This window comes from Spermophilus citellus (assembly GCF_964194105.1).
Source record: "Spermophilus citellus genome assembly, chromosome: 13".
NCBI lineage: Eukaryota > Metazoa > Chordata > Mammalia > Rodentia > Sciuridae > Spermophilus > Spermophilus citellus.
In genome coordinates, this window is record NC_138193.1 from 52678272 (window position 1) to 52701656 (window position 23385).

A 23385-nucleotide genomic window follows, 5' to 3' on the forward strand; every position below is an offset into this window, starting at 1 on the left:
ATTTAGATAATTTGAATGTGTGGAGTCTCTCTTCAACTCTGTGGAATTTGGTGTCTTTGCGGGGTCCTTGGTGGAATTCTCTGTGGAAACTGAGGAGCAGCTGTAAGTACAAATGTCCCACATTCAAATCGGAAGGGCTGATGCTGTCCAGCCCCTAAACTCTCTTGAAAAAATGAACAGCCAATGCTCCTTTTCAGGACAAGGCCTCACCCAGAGGAGAAATCGCTGGGAGGAACAATAGACACAAAGGATGAACCTCCCTGTGGAAACAGCCAGAAAATTTTAGAAAATAAGTCGACATGTTTTTAATACTTCAAGAAGGAAGAGGAGGAGGAGAAGGAGGAGAGCAAAGGGAGAATGGAGAGGGACAGAACTGGAGGGAAGAAGAGGTGGAGGAAGGAGAGGTGGAAGTTTCCGTTCCATCACATAAGAAACTCTATCCTCAACCATACTTTTACAAAGAAAACGAATTTTGCATAAAAGTGCATAGCAAGAAAAGAAGGAAACCAAATCCCAAATAAAGGTATTCTAAGAAAAAGGAGAATCCATCCTCTCAGACGACGAAAACAAGTCAGAAAAGAACCCCCCAAGCACATCAGAGTAGCCCACTCTATCAAAACTAGCTAAAAAACAGAAGGCCAAACAATGCAAAATAGGACAGAACCTGAGAGGGGAAAGGAAAATTATATCATGGATATAGCTTTCTGTTTGGGATGGTGAAAAGTTTTGGATTTGGATAGTGAATAATGCTTGAACAACATGGTGCATCTACTTAATGCTATAGAGTTATCCACATAAAAATGGTTGAAATGTTGAGTTTTATGTTTCATAATAAAAAAGAACAACATAAATGGAAATTAGATGAGATATGGTAGAAATCAACATAACTAATCTAAAAGGGAAAACATGAATGAACATAATAGATAATGTCTAAAAAGAAAGAATAATGAATTAAAAAAAATGAAACACATGATAAAAAATATCCCAGAGAGCTGGTAAATAGGAAAAGCAAGAAAGCCAGGCAAATTCTACAAAGAAGAATGCAAATACACATAGGAATTTAATATGTCATAAAGGTTACATTTCAAATCTGTAGGTCATATAATTTAACAAATTGTGATACATACATTTTGGGGTGAAATATCTCTGGAAGTTTCCAAAATGTGGGAAAAGGTGATGTCTCCTGTGGGAAGAGTGGTGAAGATGGTGACTGGCAATTTTGAGGGAATGGGTAAAAGTTGTTGGGGCTGCTGGATCCTGCAGATGTTGGCAGGTTGCTCCTTGCGCATGCGCACTCTGCTTGCGTTGGGTGGAGATGGAAGCCAAGGAGTGATGTTTTTCTTGTGAGCTTCGTTTCATGGCAATGGTCCCTGAAGACAGCGCTTGCCAGAACCAATGGAAGAGGACCTGACAGGCTTCTCAGTTCAGTATTTAACCCCCTTTCAAGTGTGATCCCTGTCCTTCACCCTCTACCCCAACGTCTCTATGCTGTGGTCTGAAAGCCAGGTTGGCTGCCTGCAGGGGCCCTTGCCAACACTGAGGACTTGAGGACACAAGCCTCAGATTGAGGCCTTGCTTCTCGAGAATTAGTAAAGTGTCAGAGTGATACTGGCCTTGTGTGTGAAGGTTAATTCAAGTAGTGCCTCTCTGCTGCCCTGGTGCATGGGTGTTGAGTCAATGGTGATTTATTCCAGGCCGTGTTCTGGGTGGGCCTCATGCTGCTGAGTTCACTTGGCCAAGTCCCAGGTTATCAGCTTCCCTCAGGGTAACTGTGAACCCTCTAACACCCCTGGTAGATTCCCCGTGTTTTGTATTCACCTTTCCCAGCTAGGATCTTAAGTGACCCAAATATGGTGGAGATGTGCCCTGAATCTTCTTTTGTAAAATGCCTTTCAGGTAGACGAAAAACTAGGCCATTCTCCATGAGAGTTTTTTGTTTGATTTTTGCATTTCTTCTGGTCAACCTGAACCCGTCTCCTATCATTTTCAACTTGCTTGACATTTTACCATTTTAACCCTAGTTTCAAACATTGTGTTATTGGTCAGCCATTTTGCCAATTCCTGATTCTTCCAGTAAAACCATACATCTCTCTTCTTTTTGCCTTCCTAGTGCTGGATTACATGCCTTCCTCTTTCCCCCATTCCTAGCCTTTACTTCTATTATCGTGGCCAAATTTGAGTTTCTTTCTTCTCATGCAGACTGTGATCCTCATCGCTACCAAACTAAACCACACTTAACAGCCATTCAAACTCAAAATTCCTGTTTATTTTCTATTAATCAATTCCATTACATTTCTTTATTCAATTTTATTAAGTTTTAAAAGTATATTGGAATGAGTACATATTCATAGGTCTATGAGGACAAATGTTTGATAGCCAAGTGCTAACACAAGGCCTCTTTATTATCTATTAACCAATTCTATGGAATTTCTTCATTCAATTTGACTAAACTTTAAAAATACATTAGAATGAATTCATTTGTATCTTTGTATCTACATATTTATAAAATTTGTATCTGCACTTGTGGAAAACTATGTGACGCCCAGGCAATACCAGAAAGCATCTTTATTACTTATCTCTCAAACAATACTATTACATTTCTTTATTCAACTATATTAAGTCTTAAAAATATATAAGTGAACACTTTTGTATCTATGTACCTGTCTGTATATATATGTGGAAAACTATTTGGTATTCAAATGGCAATATAAAGCCTCTTTATTACTTACCCTCTAATCAATACTATAGCATTTCTTTATTAAACTATATTACCTTTTCAAATATGAATAAATTTTCATCTATCTATCTATCTATGTGTATATGAGAACACTATTTGGAACCCATGTAGTACCCAAAGGCCTCTTTATTTTCTAACAATTCTCAGTGGTACCAGAAGGCCTCTTTATTATATATTAGTGAATTATATTACATTTCTCTATGTAATTTTATTAAACTTTGAAAGCATCTGAGAATAAATAAATGTGTATCACTCTATCTGTATACATGTGGAAAACTATTTGGTCCCTAAGTGGCACCACTGATCTTTGCAGCTCTTACATTATGTAGCCATAGTAGCGAGAAATCTCCATCTCTCTTTCCCTCTCAATGAAACACTGCACTCTCCCCATTGCAGTGTACTTGGCAGCATTCTCACGCTCTTGTTGAGCCTTCTTCTTCATGGCTTCCCGCTCTGGCCTCTGCTGTTTGGTGATGGGAGTTGATAGTACTTGCCCAGGAACATTGGGTTTCCTCCATGGAATTGGTTGTAAGGCAAAGTCTTGGAGGAGATATTGGTTTTGAGGCTTGGGTGGTTGTGACTGGGGCTTGGTCCCAACCCTGGGAACGGGTTGCCAATGAAGAGAAGTACAAGATGATGTTTTGTAGGGTGCAGGCCCAGAAGCAGCAGAGCAAGGGACACTAGGCTGTTTAGAAGCGCTCACACCTGACTGAATGGCATGAGTCAAAACGGGCTGAGCTGGCTTGGCAGGACGCATCCAAGATGGGTTGGCAGTAGGTGTTTGGGATGTGTTGACTGCCATGGGTTGAGCTGAGCTAGCAGGGCCAGGCTGGGCAGGGTAAGCCCCAGTAGGTCTCTGTGAGGCCAGAGACTGTGGCCTCCTATTGATTACTGGTCGAGGTGGAGGTTTCTCCTGCGTCAGAAAAGGCAAAGGTACCAATTTAACCTTCCCAGGTGGTGGAGGCTCATCAATTAATGGAGGGGGACTCTCTCCTTCAGCACTGATATCTGGATTCTGGGCTTTGACTTGTGATTTCTCAGGACCCTTAACCACCAGCCATGGTTTCATAGCTGGGCATGGACGGGGGTCTTGGGTACTGCCTGAGTTTCCCGGGGCCCGGAAGGAAGAGAGCCCAGTTTTCTTATCATTCTTCTTCCCCAGTGCGTGGAAAACCTGCACCGACTCCAACATGCGCATGCTGAGACAGCTCCGAGGTTTTTTAAAGGACTCTTGGCAAAGCTCAGGTTGGTTCCTCTTCCGCTTTAGTTTGGGAACAACAAAGGAGTGGCAGTCCCCAGGAAGTACCCTTGAGGAGGACTCTGGGCTGCCTTGGTGACTGCCTTGCCCATGAGTCAGGTACTGACTGAATTTGCAGTGCTGGCTCTGTTCTAGGCCGGATGGCCAGGAGTGGGGGATAGATGAGGTACCAGCTGTCCTTGAACTCAGGATTTGCTGGAGAGAGAGGACACAGCAAGAACATATAGCTTCACCTTCACCTCATGTCCCAATTGTACCTTTAAAGATGGGATAGGAATTGAGAATGGCAGAGAGGAGGAAGAGGGGCCTCCCCATGGAGGAAATGATGATAGCTAATTAATTGGACTGTCCAGTGGTGCATCTTCTTTCTTAGCGAGGGCAGGAGAACATTGACCTAATCTCCCAAAAGCTGGGTTTCTTGATGAGATCAGAATACCACAAAAGGTTGAGTCTAAGTCCTAAGGCCCACAGCCAGGAACTCAGGGGCCTTACCACCTGGGGAAGCTCACAGGAGGACCCCTGGATCCTGACCTCCATGTATCTCAAGGGCAGGATATCCTGTGCCCCAGAATAAGTAAGGAAGGTGACAAAGAAAACTGAAACAAACTCCCTGAGGAAGGGGATTCTGGACTGCCTTGGTGACTCTGCCTACTCCATCAGCCAGGTACTGACTGAGTCTGGCTAGGGTGCTGCCCCTTCAAGGTACCCCCAAGTCTGGTGGAAATCAAAACAAAAGCAGTCATCATATCCAAAATACTAAAATAATAACAATAACATGAACCGACATTGAGGGTCCATATACAGCATGTACTACACTGAACCCAGCATTTTCTGTGCATCATGAAGGCAACACCATCATCCCCATTTGACCTATGAGAGAACATTGAAGCTGGACATGATTAAATAACATGTCCAGGGCCATATTGCCAAGAGGTGGCAGAACCATGACCTGACCCAGGCAGTCTGACTTTAGAGTGCTTACTTGGGAACAATTTAGAAAGCAGTCAGTCTCCTGAAATATTATTTGAAGAGGAACACCACTTCATTATAGTCATGCCCACTGACAATGGAGTCAGGATAAGAAAGCATTACCTAGAAAGATATTTCATAACTTATTTTAGTAAAAGTCTCAGTGGAGTTAATAATACTGGCTGTCACTTTACCAGGCAATGCTTTGATTTAAGGATTGGACCTTAGCACCTGGTACCAGCATGTTTCTCCTGAATGGCACCTGATGCTACTTCTCAATATCTGCATCAGTGCCTGGTACCCCTTTATCTACTCTTTAGGTGTGAGCCCAGAGGCATTGGCCCTGCACTCTTTCTCCATCATTGGTTTTGCAGGGTTAAGCTCCATGCCCACCTCTAGCTGGTGGGTTCCCAGTGAACAGAGTAGATTCACACAGCTCCCCCTGCTGCCCATCCTGTACTGCAGGACTAGGCCAGAGCCTCCTGGTTCAGGAAGTGAGGTCCCATGGATCCCTGGTTGGACAAGTTTGTACCAGGCGGTAGCCAAGTCAGTGTGACCAGAAAACCAGTATGACCCCATTTCTGTGTTGCCACTACCCTGATTTCCTGATCAAATGTGTCACATCCTGCAAGAAAAGACCAAGGCCCTGTTTTCAATTTCTCTTCTTTTCTGGATTACAAGTGGGTGTGTTGAGCCACTCTGTTGTGGCGTTGCTCTCAAAGCCTCATTCTCCAGGGTGCTCCTACCCACCCCAACTCTTCTTTTCTCCCCTGGACTCCTTCTCCTGCCCCACCTCCCTCTCCTCTACCAGTCTGATGCTTGGGGGTGTGGGTGCTGGCATGGGGACAATGGCTTTCCTGGCACACCCAGCCCTCCATCCTAAAGAGCGCTGCTTATTAATCAGCTGACTGTGCCTGAGACAAAGGGACTTTTTGAGTATTAGGGACTCTGGCCTTCCCATCAACTCCTGCCCTTGCTTATTCTCACCATGTTAGGATCCTCAGGACTGTTGCTGATTGCCTGGGAGGTTGTAGAGGTTTGTTTTCTTTCCCATTGAATTTAAAAGATTATAAGGGTGAAGGCCTTGTTCACGTGTTCTTCCTTGTGCTGGTGGACCACCCTATCCAGTGTGTATCATACCCTCCAAGAAGTAAATCAGGAAACAATTGGCACAGAGGGGAAGGACCTGTTGGCCATGTCCATGCCCACCACTGACCCCTCTACTGGTACAAGAAGAGACACAGGGAACCTGTGTCTTCACTGAGCCTACAAGAAACAGATATTACTGTGCCCACTGGAGATATTACAACAGAGAGTAGACTGGAGGGCAATCATGATGTCCACAGAAGCTCCCTTCAACCCTGGCCTCCACCTGAAGGTGCTGGCCTCCACTCTGTGTCTGCCACTGTAGACTGAAACCAGCCTTGCCCTCCCTCTCCTTCCTCCTACAATGTCACCTCTGCCTTTTATCCATCCCCTTACTGCCCAATGAGTAGGCAATCTGAAAAAGTAATTTATTTTAGGATAAGGAGTAAGAAGAGCTTGTATGTGACTGTCCCTGGGGCATTTTTATCATAAGAGGACTCAGGGGAAATAAAGTCATAAACAGAGAGAGTGGGAACAATACCTGGCATATCTGACCCTATCACTCTATTTTATCTTCCTGTCCTGGACAGACAGTAGTCAGAGAGACTCCCCAGTCCCAGGCCACCTTGAGAGTCTCACCTGGAAAGTTGCAGAAATTATGAGTTTCCAGGAGGTCCTGTGGTGGTCAACCTGGGACAACTGCAGACTTAGAGAATGGTCACCAGTCTTCCTGTGACCAGGAAGCATGTGATGAGGGGAAAATTAAGCCATTCCTTGCTGGCCATCAAAACAGGCCTCACCCACCCTCTGACACCAAAAGTGAAGCAGAGAGGAGAGGTCTGGTCAGCTGGACTGTAAATGCTGAGATTCCCATCTGCTTGGACAAAGGAGGTTGTCCAACAGGTCTCAGGGCTCTCTTCTCAACCCCTTGACCCACACTGCAGTTAATCAGTCTTCTCCCATCAAAGAATACATCAAGGGTCAAGTCACTATCTGTATTTTCCCATCTGCAAAGACTTAATTGATCTCTGGGGTTAACCACCATTCAGTCCCTCATCTGCAAAATCAAGGGAAGTGTTTGATTATTTCTTTTAGTCTTTTGAGAAGTACTGGGAAATTTTTTTAAGTTAGGCCCCCAGTGAGGGAGGAAGAGCATGTGGAATATTCTTGGGTATCTCATTTCCCCCTCCCTGAGCAGCGGAAAAACAAATTCATGAAGAAGATCCCCAAGGACTCAGAAGCCTCCAATGTACTTGTGGGTGAGGTGGACTTCCTGGATCAGCCATTCATTGCATTTGTGCATCTCATCCAGTCTGCCATGCTAGGTGGAGTGACTGAGGTGCCCGTCCCTACCAGGTGAGAGAGAGCCTCAGAAACCTGCCACCATGCCAGTCCTGAGAGTGCCAGCTGTCTGTGTGTTCAGCAATCTGTGCTCATAGGGACACCCCTTAATGTAGATATTTGCTGAACAAGAATTTGATAGTTTATTCAAAAGAATCATAGAAGAGAAGGTGGCAAGAGCAGAGGGAGAAGCATTTGGGTGGGCTTGGGCAGCAAGACAAAGGTGAGGATGCTCCAGGGGGAGCTTAGTGCAAGCAAAAGAGGAATGTTTCTCCAACAAAAAGATTCAAAGGAGGGAAGCTAGGGGCTGGGGTGTAGCTCAGCAGCAGAGCACTTACTTGCCTAGCATGCATGAGGCCCTGAGTTCAATCCCCAGTACTGCAACATACACAAAAAAGGAGAGAACTTAAAAATTTAGCAATGGATACTATTGAGGACCAAAGAATCCTTCTCTTCCGCTTGATCCTATTTTTCTTTCTCATTTTTCTCCTCCTCCTTATACTTCATCTTCTTTGCAGATTTCTGTTCATATTGCTGGGACCTTCTGGGAGAGCAAAATCCTACAATGAAATTGGCCGTGCCATTGCAACCCTGATGGTAGATGATGTAAGTGGTGACTCCTGAATGTCATAGCTCCTGCACCAGCACTGTTCCTTCATTCACTGAATCATCTAACAGGCACATTTGAGCACCTACTATATACCAGACCCTGTGCAGGGTACTGAAGATTATGAGATTCAGGGAATAGTCAATGGGTCCTCTAGAAGCACCTATCAAGTGGGAAGGATACAGGTATAATAATAAAATTAACCATGTGCTAGCTGCCTAGGCAGTCAAGGAGGGCTTCACAGATGAAGAAGCTGTACAACTCAGATGAGCAGGAAGTAGGTGGGTCCAGTACCAGCCTAGGAGACAAACCCTCCCAACGAAAGGAACAGGGATCAAGGCTCAAAGAAGCTGGGTGGAAGTGATCCAATACAGGCGCAGTATAAGAACTTTGAGGACAGGAAGTGATACCAGAGAGGTGAGTCAGAGATTATGCAGAAATTGTGAGCAGATTCTAGAGTTCATGAACTCTGTCCCCAGAGTGATAGGCTGCCCAGAGGACTTTCCACATTGACATAATCTGTAAGTCATACAGCATGCTCTGGAGACAGCAGGCAACCTGACCCTCTAAGAGTGAAGGGCTAGAAAGTAATACATGGATTTGAAATATGAGCATCTTGGACTGGACTCTAGGTTTTCTAATGTGCTCCTCTGTGGAAAACTGAAACCAGAAGTGTTCAGCAATTCAACCAAAGCCCTATAGAAGGAATATGGAAACCTGGGCTTCGGATAGCAAATAGGCTGTCTTGCCTTGGTGCTGGCTCTAATTGGGTCCTATTTTCCCCTGGTACTGTGTTCTCACCCACCACAAACTGAGTAAGTTGGCAATGAGAGCAACAATTGAAAGTGATTCCATTGCAGCTAGGTGTGATGTGCTCAGGAAGGTGGATAAGAAGGGAATGTCAAAAAGAGAGCTGACCCCTTTTTTGTCCCTTGATCCTTGCCAGCTCTTCAGTGATGTGGCGTATAAAGCCTGCAATCGCGAGGATCTGATTGCAGGAATTGATGAGTTTTTGGATGAGGTCATTGTTCTTCCCCCTGGAGAATGGGACCCAAATATCCGAATTGAGCCACCCAAGAAAGTGACCTCCGTTGACAAAAGGTGTGTATATGAGTGGAAGGGATGGAGATGGGGAGATGAGGGAAAGCAATTTTGTTGGTATCATTTTGTTTCTCTTTGTAAAAAATCAGAAATAAATATGGCTAAATGTGAACATTTGTAAAATTGGGGTGACCTCTGTGTGGGTATTGTTAGAGCACTTTCTGCATTTTCCCATCTTTTGAGATATTTATTGAAGATGTGAAGATGTTCCAGGGACAGTCCTGAAGGGCTGGGACTCTCCTAGCATTGGGAACCCCACTCGTTCCCATCCCTCTTCTCTTCCAGGAAATCTGTGTTCTTCCTGGCTGACGTAGGCCAAATGAATGGCTCCGTGGGAGGAGGTGGTGGCTCAGCTGGAGGAGGAGGCGGTGGTGGCGGTGCTGGTGGCGGTGGCAGTGGTGCAGGAGGCAGCGGGGATGATGGAGAGATGCCAGCTGTGCACGAAATTGGGGAGGAGCTTATCTGGACAGGAAGGTGCCCACCCCAGACCTGAGAGAGACCCTGCTGTGCTTTCAACTTCTCTCCTTCCCACCACTTTTCCTTTCCCACCACTGGGTACAGCACCAACATGGGGCCTTAGAACAGACCAGTCTTTTTCTTTTTCTTAGTCTTTTTCTTTCTGAGCCCTCCAAGCCCCTCTTGGATCCTGAGGAGGGTTGCCAGAGTGGGGAATAGGAAATCTGACCCAGGAGTGGAGGAACCCAAACTTTTCACTAGACATCCTTTGGTACCTGTGTTTATTTCCTAGAGCTGCCAAAACAGAGCACCACAAACTAGGTCGTACAAAACAACAGGTTATTTGCCCACAGTTCTGGAGGTCAGAGATTCAAAATCAAGATGTAGGCAGGGCCATGTTCCATTTGAGACTCTGGGTAGAATCCTTCCTTGCCTGCTCCTAGTTTCTGGTGGTAGCCTACAGTCTTCATCATTCCTTAGCCTGCAGCTGTGTCTCTTCAGTTTCTGTCTGTGTCATCATGGGCCTTCTTCTCCGGGTAGGTCTGTCTCCATGTAGCAATGCCCCTTTCTTTTTTCTTTTTTATAAGGACACCCAGCTTATTGGATCATAACACACCCTAATGACTTCATTATAAACTTGATCAAATCTGCAAAGACCCTGTGTCCAAATAAAGTCATAAGCCCTGGGGGTCAGGGCTTTAATATATCTTTTTAAATATATTTTTGATATATTTTTTGATAAATTCTCCTAACCTGGGTTCTTTGCCAGCTCTTAGTGTCTCCCAGGTTAATCTAGGCTTAAGAAAGGACTTTGAGAACAAAGTCATGCTTTATATACCCTTGGCTCTATACCAGTGATTTTCAACTGAAAACAACTTTTCCCTTCTTTAATCTTCACCCCACCCTCACTGGCTCCTTCTACTCTCTCTACCCTTTGGCTCAGGGAATTTGGCTGCAGACAAAATGTCTTTTCATTTGTCATAACTGGAGAGGAAAAGCTACTGGCATCTAATGTGTAGAGGCCAGGGATACTGTTAAATACCCTACAATACAAAGAAGAGAATCATTCCAATAAAGGATTATTCAGTCCAAAATGTTAATAGTACTGAGGCTGAGAAACCCTGCTATAATAAGTGCTGGTTTAGGAGCTCTGTGGAATAGCATGCTCAATAAAAACTGTCTCCAAACCTAAATTTCCCACTCAATTGCTCCAGGGAGCAAAGAAACCAGTTATCAAGGTTTGAATGTACCCTCAATGAGTTCACATTATAACCTGGGATATCTCCATCTTCTATAGTTGGCCATACCTATATTTACCATGCACAGGGGCCCTGTAGATAGTAGGGGTGTGAGGATCACCACCATCTGAGGATCCCAGAATGTTCATTCCTATGGGATAGTCTCATCAGAACCTTCCTCCCTAAAACAAGTTATGTCCACCCTTCTCAGGGTGAATGGTGCTGACTACAAATTTTGGATCCTGCAAGAATTCTCTGGTTCCAAATGTGCTGGTGAAAAGATTCTTGTCCCTAGCCATCCCCGGTCAAATTCCCTTCCTCACCCCAGATTCTGCAGGACCCTAAAAATAGCCCTGCCCCTGCACTGGTGTTTGTGGTAAGAAAGCTACCCCTGGGCCTGTCTCAAACAGGTTCGTTGGTGGACTGTGTCTGGATATCAAGAGGAAGTTGCCTTGGTTCCCAAGTGACTTCTATGATGGCTTCCACATTCAGTCCATCTCTGCCATCCTATTCATCTACCTCGGCTGTATCACCAACGCAATCACCTTTGGTGGGCTTCTGGGAGATGCCACCGACAACTATCAGGTGAGTGTGAACCTGAGAGAAATTGTAAGTAAAATCCGCTGCCACATGGTGGCAGGTTTCAGTCACTGTCTAGGTTTATGCCATTCTTTTTTATAACCCTTTTCCCTTTCAAAAGAAAGAAGGAAGGAAGGAAGGAAGAAAGGAAGGGAGGGAGGGAGGAAGGAAGGAAGGAAGGAAGGAAGGAAGGGAAGGAGAGAGGGAGGGAGGGAAGGGAAGGAAATTAAATTAATAATTATTAAAGACCAAATTTAAGGATGATATAAATATGCCAACATTTAAAGGGGAATCATTTACTTTGTTATTTGGCACTTTACCCCCTGATAATTGAACTAACTTAATCAACACAATTAGTTGAGTTGTTAATTGTGAACTTCTCCCCACTTTTTTTTTTTACACCAACTTTGGTTTCTTAGCTTGGAGTTAAGACATTTATAGAAGGATGGTAAGTTGTTACCATGACAATAAGGCAGACCTCCCTGGGGAAAATAGCTCAGCAGAGACATCCTCCTTCCTCTCCAGTGAACACCTTATGGGGATAGAGTCATTGGGAAGCTCAGGGCTCCAAGGAAAGGGCTCATTTCCCCAGGTAGGTCAGATGAATGCCTATTGCCAGCCCTTATCTCTCCCCTGAGTTTCAAGTTCGGTGTCCAGCTACCTCCCAAGCATATCCTTATGACTACCCCTTGAGATCCCCCAGTTCACACAGATAGCATTGCGTCCATTATCTTCTCTCCTGACCTGCTATGCATAAGCCTTTCCCAGTATAACAAGTGACACCATGACCCAGCCAGTTGTGTCACGCCAGAAACTAGTCATCACCCTTAACTCCTAAATCCCGGCTTCCCCTGGTGGCCCTTATGGCATGGCTCTACTTGCCTCTTAAGCCTCAGCTCCTGCCATTCTTTCTCAGAATTCCTGATCTACTCATGCATTCTATAATCTGTTTTCCATCAATCCTGATCATCTTTAAGTTCTTCAAAGACATGCTTCCTTTCAGCTCCAGCTTTGAATACACTGTTCCCTTTTTGGGGACACTCATTCTCTTTACTCCAGTTAACCCTGTTCTCTTGAACAATCCCTGTTCATGTTTTGGGTCTTGGCTTCTACATATCTACATCTAGGGTGGCCTTTCTGACTACCTTTTCTCTCTTACTGTATACTCCTATGACACCCAGAACCCATCCCACCTTATTGCACTCCTTGACAGGAGTTCTCAATGGGGACAATTTTGACCTAGGAGACATTTGGAAATATTCAGAGATAGATTTGATTATGACAACTGGGAGGAATGGCTACTGGCTTCTAGTGGGTAAAGGCCAGGGAGACTGCTAGACATCCTATAATACAAAGGACAGACCCCATCACAGAGAATTAGCCTGGAATACCAATAGTGTTGAGGTTGAAAACCCCTGATATATGGAAATCGGTTCCTTATCTATATCCCACTAGATTCAATATGGGTTATCTTATTCACTGGTGGGTCTCCAACACCTAGCACAATGCCTGGTACCTAGTAGGCACTTAATGGGTTTTGAAAGAATGAATGGTCTTAATTCTAAAGATATCAAATAGATGTTTGAATGAATGAATGATTAGATGGATGAATGGGCTGTCCTCTGTGAGTAGAATGAACACAATACAAGCATATCCATGGTTTTCTAGGACCTGGGATGCCAAAAGCAAGTCACAAAGGACCTTCATCCAAATTGAACTAGGGTAACACTGGACATGGTGGCAAATTGTGGGAGATGGGAAGCAAAATTTGGGGAGAAGAGAGAACATATTTTGTTTGGCCAGAACAAAATATGAACAAAAGCTCTTGGAGAGATAGCTGGGTTGCAACCTGTATGTGGAAGCCCCTTCTGCTACCTCTGCTAAGCTTCACACTTCTCATGCCCCCAGGGAGTGATGGAGAGCTTCCTGGGCACTGCCATGGCCGGCTCCTTGTTCTGCCTCTTCTCGGGACAGCCTCTCATCATCCTCAGCAGCACAGGGCCCATCCTTATCTTTGAGAAGCTCCTCTTCGACTTCAGCAAGTAGGTGTCCTTTTGGTGATGCCCCATGCCATCTCTTGCCCATAGGCCTGTTAGCCAAGGCCAAGACACAGGAATAGACAGGGCCTAGGAAGTACCAAAGTCACCTTTAAACAAGGGAGAGACTGTCAGGTGGATCCTCCTGGCTTCTGCCAGCTACCTGCCTTTAAGATGACTATTTTAGTGTGTATTAGCACAGCCCACAGGGAGCAATCCAGGCAAGACAAGGGAAGAAGACTCATACCATGCTGTTCACTTGAAAGTCAGTGTAGTGTTTGAAAGTCTTGGGCTGGAGGTCAGTTGTGTCACGCCAGAAACTAGGCATCACCCTTAACTCCTAAGTCCCGGCTTCCCCTGGTGGCCCTTATGGCATGGCTCCTGCACCCAGACTCAGGCAACTCCCATCACTCCAGGCTCTGCTGCTTCATCTACACCCCAAGGGTTTGACCCAACTATGCCTAAGGCCTGCTCCAGCCCTATTCATCTGAAATTTCCTGTTTTTCATTCACGCTGGGTGTCTGTGACCAACTATGTGAGCACTGAGTGCCTCAGCACCTTCCTGCATACCTCCTGCATGAGATCTTTTCCTAGACTTCTCAAAGATCAGGCAACCCCAACCAGGAATTGTCCCTGTCCCCAGTACTTTGACTGTCCCTAGGAGGGCACCTGTGCCACAGGAGGGGGAAATGAGCTGCTCAGGGTGGGTCTGGGAAACCAAGCACAGGAATCCTGGACTGGAGGACCGCCCCCCACTTTCCCTCTGCCTTCCAGAGGCAATGGCCTAGACTACATGGAGTTCCGCCTCTGGATTGGCCTACACTCAGCCATCCAGTGCCTTGTCCTGGTGGCCACAGATGCCAGCTTTATCATCAAATATATCACCCGCTTCACCGAGGAGGGCTTCTCCACCCTCATCAGCTTCATCTTCATCTATGATGCCATCAAGAAGATGATCGGTGCCTTCAAGTACTACCCCATCAACAGGGACTTCAAGCCCGACTCCATCACCACCTACAAATGCGAGTGTGTTGCCCCTGACACAGGTGACCGGTAACTCCAGACATGCCCTGCCCACCCCCCCACATATTCTTCCCTAGAACCACAGCTCTATCAAATGCAGGAAAGCCTGCTTGAGAGGGGCTATTCAGCCTGGCATTCCAAGGGAGCCCCACAGGGTATTGAACCCAGTTTTTTTAAGGAAACCAAGAGAACAGTAGTCTTAATATCAACTCCCAGGGCTGTGATCAGAAGGGTATGGGGGTATCTCAGGAAGGCATAGGCACAGTTTGCCTCAGTGCAGGGTGATGTGGAGGCTACACCTGTCAGCATGCTACCCAAGCCAGAGGTAGATCTTTTGGTGCCTAATGTCCCTCCTCATATATTATATTTTTTTCTATCATTGCATGACACCTTATTCCCAACACAGTGCTGCCAATGTGGTCTCATACTTTATAAGGCGAGAGCACATCAGATGGATGAACATCCCTACAAACAGGAACACCTCCAGTGTGGAGGGCTTGCCAATCATGGTATTAGAAAAACAGTTGGATAACCTGAGGTTATTTAGCTTCTTAGGGATAAGAGAGGTATGAGAGAAGAACTGTCATGCCACAAGGGACACAGGATGTATAACAAATCGAGGAGCTGAAGTTTCAGGGAACCAGATGCTAGCTGACTCTGGGAAAACTGTGCAACATTGGGAGTAGCTATCATGGGAAATATCTGCCAGTTACTTGGACTCTCTGGAAGTCTGTGTGCCAAGAGATCCCCATACTAGGTGGGAGGTTTAATCAACCCACTGGTCAACCTGATAATAAGTATTCAGTGCCATTCCTGTGGAGTTACTTTATGGACCAAAACCTGTCATCTGGAAACTTAGAATTTCTCATAGAATCTCATCTCCTCACCTCCCTCACAGTCATAAGCATGGCCCTGAGAGCATTCAGTGGGGTATACCCAGGGGGCTGCAGAATAGGAATAGGAGATCCACCCCACTTCTCCAAGCAGCACCAGGGTGGACTCACAGAGAGCAAACTGAGGCCCAGAGGCCACCCAAGGTCACACCAAACCTCAGTTTCCCTAGATATAAAAGGGGGGCGTCAATGTTGGCTCTACCAGTTTTGTGGGGCTCTTATGAGGTTTTCAAATCTATACCCAGGTTTGGTTAAAGGAAATAAGTAAACATTTGGGTTTTCAGTCCCTTAATACATTACTATGAGCCAGACAGAGTGATCTCAGCCTCACCTGTGATCCCAGCTATTCAGGAGGCTGAGGCAGGAGGATCACAAATTTGAGGCCAGCCTGGGAAACTTAATGAGACTATTTCAAAATAAAAGTTTAAAAAGGACTGGGGGTGCAGCTCAATAGTAAAATTCTTGCCTATCTTGATTAAGGCTCTGGGTTCAATCCCCAGTGCTATCAAAAAATACAAACAAATAAGCAAAAAATTCAAAAGCCATTAGTATGTATAAAAAAAAGGTGATCACAAGTCAATCAAAAATATTGGTAGCACAATTTTTTAGGGTCTTTGGAACTTTATGGAAGATAAAATGCCTTGTCTTCAAGGAGTGTGGTTTTGATTACACCCCTGCTTCCTGTCACTGCACTGATTTTGTAAAGAAGTCAAGATTTAATTTTTTCTTATATTTTTTCTATCATTAATTTTGAATTATTCTATTAAAATCCAATGATAGGTAAAGCTACCCTTTGTCCTGAGTCAGGGCACATTGCTTATCCAGAACATTGAAGAGATCCTACCCACTGGCCCTTTTTATTCTGCCCTGGGGCAAACCCTGCCTCTGGGCCAGGTTCCATCTGGGTGCTCTTGTTTACAGCTTGTACATTCCTGACTCTAGATTCATTACACTGAGCACAAATTTCCCACAAACATGACTTTTAGAATCATATTCCTTGATCTCTTTCTATAAACATTCGAAGTTCTGGAGTCATATGAAGACCTTTGGCTATTCTGAAAATCATCTATCCACAGGAGAAACCAAACCTAAAAATGCCCTAGAAACAGAGGATGAAGGAACATACAAAGTAGCATTCAAGGAGCATAATGAAGCCACTTCATTTTCAAATAGGTTCCTCTCTGGTCTTGCCCAGAGGCTTGATGTCACTTCATTCTTTGGGTCATGCTGTTGTCATGTTTCTCAAAGTGTGGTCCCCAGACCCACAGCTTTATCACCATCTGAGAACTTGTCAGAAATGTAAATTCTTGGGCTCTGCCCCAGACCTGCTGAATCAGAAACTGGGGCAGGGTCCAACCATCTATGGATTAACAAACCTTCCAGGTAATTCTGATGCCCTCTCAAGTTTGAGAGCTTCTGCTCTCTTGAACTATTAATTAATACACCGAGCCATTATTAACTACTAACTACAATAAGATTAGGTATTCAGGGGCTGGGCTGTAGTTCAGTGGTAGAGTACTTGCCTCTAATGTCTGAGACACTGGGTTCAACTCTCAGCAATATATATCTACAATTAAAATAATTTTTAAAAAAGATTAGATCTTCAGTTTCTTCACTGAGAATAAAGGAATTAGAACCAGAACAAGTTAGTTCTGATTAGGAGAATATAGAAAGGAAAGTTCTAGATATGTAGGAAACTAGGGAGTGGGGAACTAACTGTGGGTTCTTTCCAGTTCATGAGTCATCTAATTACTAATTGTTCCATATTCTTAGGTTTACTGAAAAGAAAAAAAAACAGCTTAACTATGGCATACTCTCATTCTTTGTCACTCTTCCTAAGCGCATGTTCAGGGGCACTTTCTTTTTATATTTAATTTTGTTTCCATTGTAACTGATTTGTATTCTGTTTATGGATGCTGCAAACACTGATTTGGCTGCTTTCAATCCCAAGTGAGTACCACTTTTTGCACACTAGAATTTTACAATATTTTTGGACCCTTTCTGGAATTTTCCATGTTACGTTTCTTCCATCTTCATCTTGAGTAGCTTTCAGATAAACTCTATAAAGTTCTTGATATAAAATAATTGATAAGCCTAAGGAAGACATCAGGAGGATGTCTGGCCTGAAAACACTGGGTGGTGGAAAATGTTTGACCTCCCCAGGTTTAAGCACTAACAGGGAATTCTCTAGCATGTCAGTGGGTCGCCTAGAGGCAGCTTCTTGGCCAGCTTCTCTGTCCCTAATGTTAATTGTGCATCATGTTCTTTTGGTCAACAATGTGAGGAAAGGCAACAGATGTCCTTGATTTCTAATAAGTAACACTTTTGTCAGAACAATCTGAGCAAACCACTGGGTTTATAGAACTCCTAGTAATGTTCTACAAACTGAGCAAGACCGAGTTTGCCAGCAACCCAGTCCAGCTGCCCCAGAAGTGAGCACCTTAGCAGGGCCCTGTAGTCTATCCAACCCTGTGGACAGCTTGTTAGTGGTTGGGAGAAGCTTCAAGATTAAGCTCTTCTCTCTGAGTTCCTAACCAAATGTGGATAGTCAGTCAGCAGGGGCCAAATGGGGCTTGCAGAGCCTCTCAGGCTTTTTGCCAGCAAACTGGCTGGGGTTCCTTGATCTCCCCACACCTGCCACAGGGGAACTGCTTAGTCTGCCTTTGCTTGGAGGAGGAGAGTGAGGCAGGCCTGGCCTTCACTTCCACCCCTGCAGTTCAGGAGGAAGAGAGAGGGCAAGCAGTGGTCCTCCGAAGCCTGCCTTTGTCATGAGTAGCCACCAACCCTGGGGAGCCCCCCATGTGGGTGATGAGCTCTCCCCACAGGAAGGAGCAAGGGAGGCCCAACAGAGAGAAGGGAGAGTGGAAAAGTCCACATGGAAATGAGAGGAGGCAGATTATGTTTCCTCCAGCTTTCCTCAGGAACTGAAGGGACCCATAGGTGCTCCACTTAAAGGGACACTGAGGCCAGGGAAGGGAAGTGCCCGGCAAGAGACACAGTGGGAACAAATAAAAACAGAACCTTTGGGTTCCTGATTCTTCTTCCGGTCCTACACCGAGGTTATATTTTCCTTGTCTTCTATTAAAGGGGCAGATTAGAGAAGAGACTATCAAAGCCAATAAGTTCAAACAGGCCCAGCTGACCTTAAAAAAAAAGTACATCTGGAAAGGGGCAGGAGAGAAGGGAAGTGTTGGTGGGGGACGGGGGTGGCAAAGCTTGCTGTACCGAACTGGGAGGTTTATATGCTCTGGGCCAGCCTGCCTGGGATGGGATCATGGCTCCAAGTATGAGCTCTGTGACCTTGGGCAATAGGCAGGTTAACCTCTCTGGGCCTCAGTTACCTCATCTGTAAAATGGGGATACTTTATGGAGATTTGGGAACTTAAATGAGTATATATATATATATATATTATATATATATATGGGTTTGGCATAATGCAAAGCATGTAGTTAATCCTTTAAAATGTTAAGTCTAACAGCACACAAATGGGTCCAGTGGCAAGTAGAGATTCACAAGGCACATTATTCACCAGCTTGTCTTAGCATCAGATTCTTTATTTCAGTTTTTTCAAAACCAGCTGTTTATTGTCAGGCAGGAGATGTCCTACAACAGCTGGCCCAGCCTTATGTCTGAGTTCTGGCCCAGGCTCCCTCCCACCAACCCATCCCTAAAGACAGGGGCAAGAGAGGCAAAACAAGGAAGGTGAACAGGGGCCAGATATGATGAGCTGTCCTCATGATGGGAACCAATTTGGCTCTAAGAAACTGGAATGAAAGGAGAAAGGGTGGGAGCTTCATGGGGGTTGCAGATTCCCCATCCCAAAGCCTCTGACCTTCCCCATGTCCTTGCTCATCTACAGTGAATACAACTGTGTTCAATGCCTCAGCCTCGCCAGCACCAAACCTCAATGCTTCTCTGGTAAGTCCCCTCCTCTTAGGTCAGAAGGTCAGGTGCTGTTTTGTGGGTGGGGGTAGTGAGAAGAGAGTTGGGAAACTGAGACCAACTCATGGCAACCCAGACTCACAGAGGCCCAGGGGCACCCGCAGAGCTTTGCAAATGTGTACTTTTATTTTAAGATGCTGTAAGCGTACTGTAAGCATCCCATCTTAAATCATGCCTCCTTCTATTGCATGCAATGCATAAATATGATATATACCTACAAATGAAGGGGAGGTAGCAGTGAGGATGGTAATAGGGCTGCACACACAACTGGAAACAAAGTTTCCCTTTCATCTTTCTTGATTTTCCTTCCCTTTCTACCTTGGACCACTAGTTCCCACCCAACAATTCTCTAGTCCCAGAAAGTTTAGTAGTGCTCCCCCTCCCTAATGAATCTGACCTGTCCTTTGACCTCCTTTGTCCCTGGGACTTCTAGATCTGGCCTACCTTTCCCAATAATCAGGGGTGGTGGCCTTCAGGAGCCAATGTCCCAGCCTAAGTGGGTCTAATGGTGGGAAGCTCAAATCCAGGTGAAAGGTAGCCTTCATAGGCCTTGGGAGAGAAGTGGATGCTGTTAGGTTGCTTCTTAAGTTACCCTGCACAGGCAGTTGGTGACTCTGCTCAGACAATTCTAGTTGACAATTTAACCTAAGGTTTTCCAAATCCCAGGTCTTGAGAGAGAAAGAAAAGAATCAGTCAGTGCCTATTTCTCAATTCCTATTGTGTGCAAGATGCTATGTGCACTAAGAAATCAATGTGGGGCTGGGGGTGGAGTTCAGTGGTAGAGCACTTGCCTGGCACATGAGAGGCCCTGGCTTCAATTGCCAGCATTGCAAAAAAAAAAAAAAAAAAAAGAGTAAATAAAGAAGACATAAATAAAGTTGGTCCCTGCCTTCCAACTTCCTTTTGATGTGCTTGTGAAGATGCACGTGAATAGTTATGGGAGGCAGGGGCTGGGATTGTGGCTCAGCGGTGGAGCGCTTGCCTGGCACGGGCTGGACCCGGCTTTGATCCTCAGCACCACATAAAAAATAAAGGCATTGTGTTGTGTCCATCTACACCTAAAAAAAAAATATTAAAAAAAAGAGTTATGGGAGGCATGAGTAGGGCATGCCATGCATCAAATCTAGGCAAAGCTAGGCCATATATGTTCTTCCAACTCTGGTGGCAGGAAAGAAAACTAGCTGGAGAGACCAGAGAAAGCCTCATGGAGAAAGTGGAATGTGTTATAAATATATGTATAGTCCGTGGAAACATATTCATATCCATGTATCTGCAAAAAAATTTAGAAATTAATAAGCCCATATGATTTTTAATAAAAAGACAAAGTGGAATGTTTAAGGTTGGGAGAAGGTTGATTCAGTAGAGAGAAGAACATTCCAGGCGAAGGGAACATCAAAGACAGAGGGTCAAGGAAGAAAAGCACAAAACCTGTGCAGGAAACAACGAGTGGACTAGTTCAGCTAATATGAGAATGGAAGATTGGCTGGGGAAATTCCAAGAGGCAAACTGGAAAAGAAAACTGGGACAGACCTGTGGGGCAGTAGAGGAACAATATTTGCAGGGAGCATTTTAAATTATACGTGGTGATTGAGAGATATGGCTGACATTCAGTAGATGGGGTCCCAAAATGCAAGACAGCATGGGACAGTCCCACACCAGACCTCCTCACATATGTGTCATTAGCAAATCTTGAGGTTGAGGCAGGAGGATCGTAAGTTTGAGGCCATTGTGGAAAGTGTAGTGAGATCCCGTCTCAAAAAATAAAAAGGGCCGGGAGTATGGCTCACACATACCACATACACACACACAAAAAAATAAAGTGGATTAAAGCAATAGAAGCAGCAATTATAATTCTCATAATTCTGTGGGATGACTGGCTAGTTCACTGATTTCACCTGAACTCAGTTTTGTGGCCTTTCAAGCTGGCAAGCCTGGTAGGGACTTGTCACAGGTGGAACCGAATGGCTCTACCTGTCTCTCCATGTGATTTTCTCAGTCTTGAGTTTGTCACAGCATTTTGTTATCAGGTTTCCAGGAGTATGAAGGCAGAACCTGCAGGCTCCTTTCATTGCCTCCAAGTCACTTCCTCCCTCACTCTGTTGGTCTAAGCAAGTCAAAGACCAGCCCATATTCAAAGGAGTGAGAAAACAGACTTCCCCTTTGATAGGAGGACCATCAATGCCACACCGTGCATGAGTGTGGATGAAGGAAGGCATGATTCATTAGGGACCTTATTGTAATGCTCTATTACACTTGTCTTAATACAAACATCCCTTATAGCTAGTTGTAAGCATCTGTTTACTTCATTATGTAAGGTTTCTAAATATTTACACATTAACTTTTTAGTTTTTGTTTTTAGGTTTTGTTTTGTTTGTGGTGCTGGGGATTGAACTCAGGGCCTTATGCATGCAAGGTAAGCACTCTACCAACTGAGCTGTATCCCGAGCCCTTACACATTAACTTTTAAAAATGTGTATTAAATTGGGGCTGTGGCTCAGCCATAGCACATTTGCCTGGCATGTGTGAGTACTGGGTCCTATCTTCAGCACCACATATAAACAAATAAATAAAATAAAGATCTAACAACAATTTTAAAAATATATTAAATTGTATTATATTTATATAATACATTTTCTTCCTTCTTTTACTACTCTTAGGAATACATAAATACAGATATTCTTCAGTATTCACAGAGGTTTAACTCCAGAATCACCCAAAGATATCAAAATCTATAGATGCTGGGGCTGGGTTTGTGGCTTAGTGGTAGAGTGCTTGCCTAGCATGTGTGAGGCGCTGGGTTCAATCCTCAGCACCACATATAAATAAATAAAATAAAGTCCATTGACAACTAAGAAAATATTTTTAAAAATCCATAGATGCTCAAATGCTTTATATAAAATGGTATAATATTTATATGCCCATCTCCTGGATATTTTAAATCATCTTTAGATAACTTATAATACCTAATACAATGTAAATGCTATGGAAATTGTTGTTATATTGTATCATTTAGGTGGTAATAGTAGTCTGTACATGTTTAGTACAGATGTAATTTTTTAAAAAATATTTTTGATTCACAGTTGGTTGAATTCAAAGAAGAAAAACCCGTGGATACAAAGTATATAACATTTATATTTATATATAAAATTGCGTTGTTTTGCATGCCCTGAATTTTAGGAACTGGGACACAAATAGCTGAAATGACCTAAGAATGGACTGACAAAGGAGTGACAGAAGGGAAGGAGAGGAGAGAATAGTGTGAGATGTCAATAGACCCATGGTTGGTGGACAGCAACAGAAGTCCAGCCTACTGAAGGGGAGGGCATTCCCACCACTGCTGCGTAGTTTCTCATTGCTAGCAAAGATATAGGGTGCACCCCAGAACACAATGAAAAAGGAAGTGTCAGCTTCCAATCCTCCCAGGGAGCTGCCTGCTTATGACTCCTTGAACAGTTTTGTCCCCTGGAACACCATTCTGTTACTGAAGGCATCATGGTGGTGGGTGTGTAGGGTGCCTGGGATAGCAAGGGGAAGGACACGGCCAACCCGCCAGGAAGGTTTTGACCCTTTCTCTCTTATGTTTGGTCTCCAAGTACGATCCCCTTAACCTCACAGCACTGGACTGGTCCCTGCTGAGCAAGAAGGAGTGTCTGAGCTATGGTGGGCGCCTACTTGGGAACTCCTGCCAGTTCATTCCAGACCTGGCACTTATGTCCTTCATTCTTTTCTTTGGGACTTACTCCATGACCTTGACTTTGAAGAAATTCAAATTCAGCCGCTATTTTCCTACCAAGGTAAGTGCACCATGCAGTTAGGAAGAACCTATAGTCAAACAACTATTGAGAAAAATGTCATCAGCTGGGCTGGTGATGCCTGCCTGTAATCTCAGTGGCTCAGGAAGCTGAGGCAGGAGGATCCCGAGTTCAAAGCCAGCCTCAGCAAAAGCAAGGCACTAAGCAACTTAGTGAGATCCTGTCTCTAAATGAAATACAAAATAGGACTGGGGATGTGACTCTGTGGTTAAGTGCCCCTGAGTTCAATCCTTGGTACCCTCTGAAAAAAGGGCCACCTTGTGGGCACTTTTTCAAGTTAAAGCACATACTTCGGAGTCAGGGAGA

General features: G+C 44.6%; 2 protein-coding genes across 2 annotated transcripts in view; one reads left to right on the forward strand and one right to left on the reverse strand.

Moving 5' to 3' along the window:
* Window positions 1-3053: 3053 nt before the first annotated feature.
* The window catches only part of LOC308632763 (uncharacterized protein C2orf78-like), a gene marked incomplete at both ends in the record, with an annotated part of 56387 nt that continues 36055 nt past the window's right edge, over window positions 3054-23385 (reverse strand). The window contains one exon of the mRNA XM_081265129.1: window positions 3054-4013. Within this exon, the coding sequence (XP_081121255.1) occupies window positions 3054-4013 (960 nt within the window). The remainder of the gene's footprint in view (window positions 4014-23385) is intronic.
* LOC308632396 (electrogenic sodium bicarbonate cotransporter 4-like) overlaps window positions 6298-23385 on the forward strand; it is a gene marked incomplete at both ends in the record, with an annotated part of 38412 nt that continues 21324 nt past the window's right edge. The window contains 10 exons of the mRNA XM_081264479.1: window positions 6298-6342; window positions 7249-7406; window positions 7910-7997; window positions 8945-9099; window positions 9385-9573; window positions 11204-11378; window positions 13281-13414; window positions 14183-14454; window positions 19185-19243; window positions 22861-23061. Of these exons, the coding sequence (XP_081120605.1) occupies window positions 6298-6342; window positions 7249-7406; window positions 7910-7997; window positions 8945-9099; window positions 9385-9573; window positions 11204-11378; window positions 13281-13414; window positions 14183-14454; window positions 19185-19243; window positions 22861-23061 (1476 nt within the window). The remainder of the gene's footprint in view (window positions 6343-7248; window positions 7407-7909; window positions 7998-8944; window positions 9100-9384; window positions 9574-11203; window positions 11379-13280; window positions 13415-14182; window positions 14455-19184; window positions 19244-22860; window positions 23062-23385) is intronic.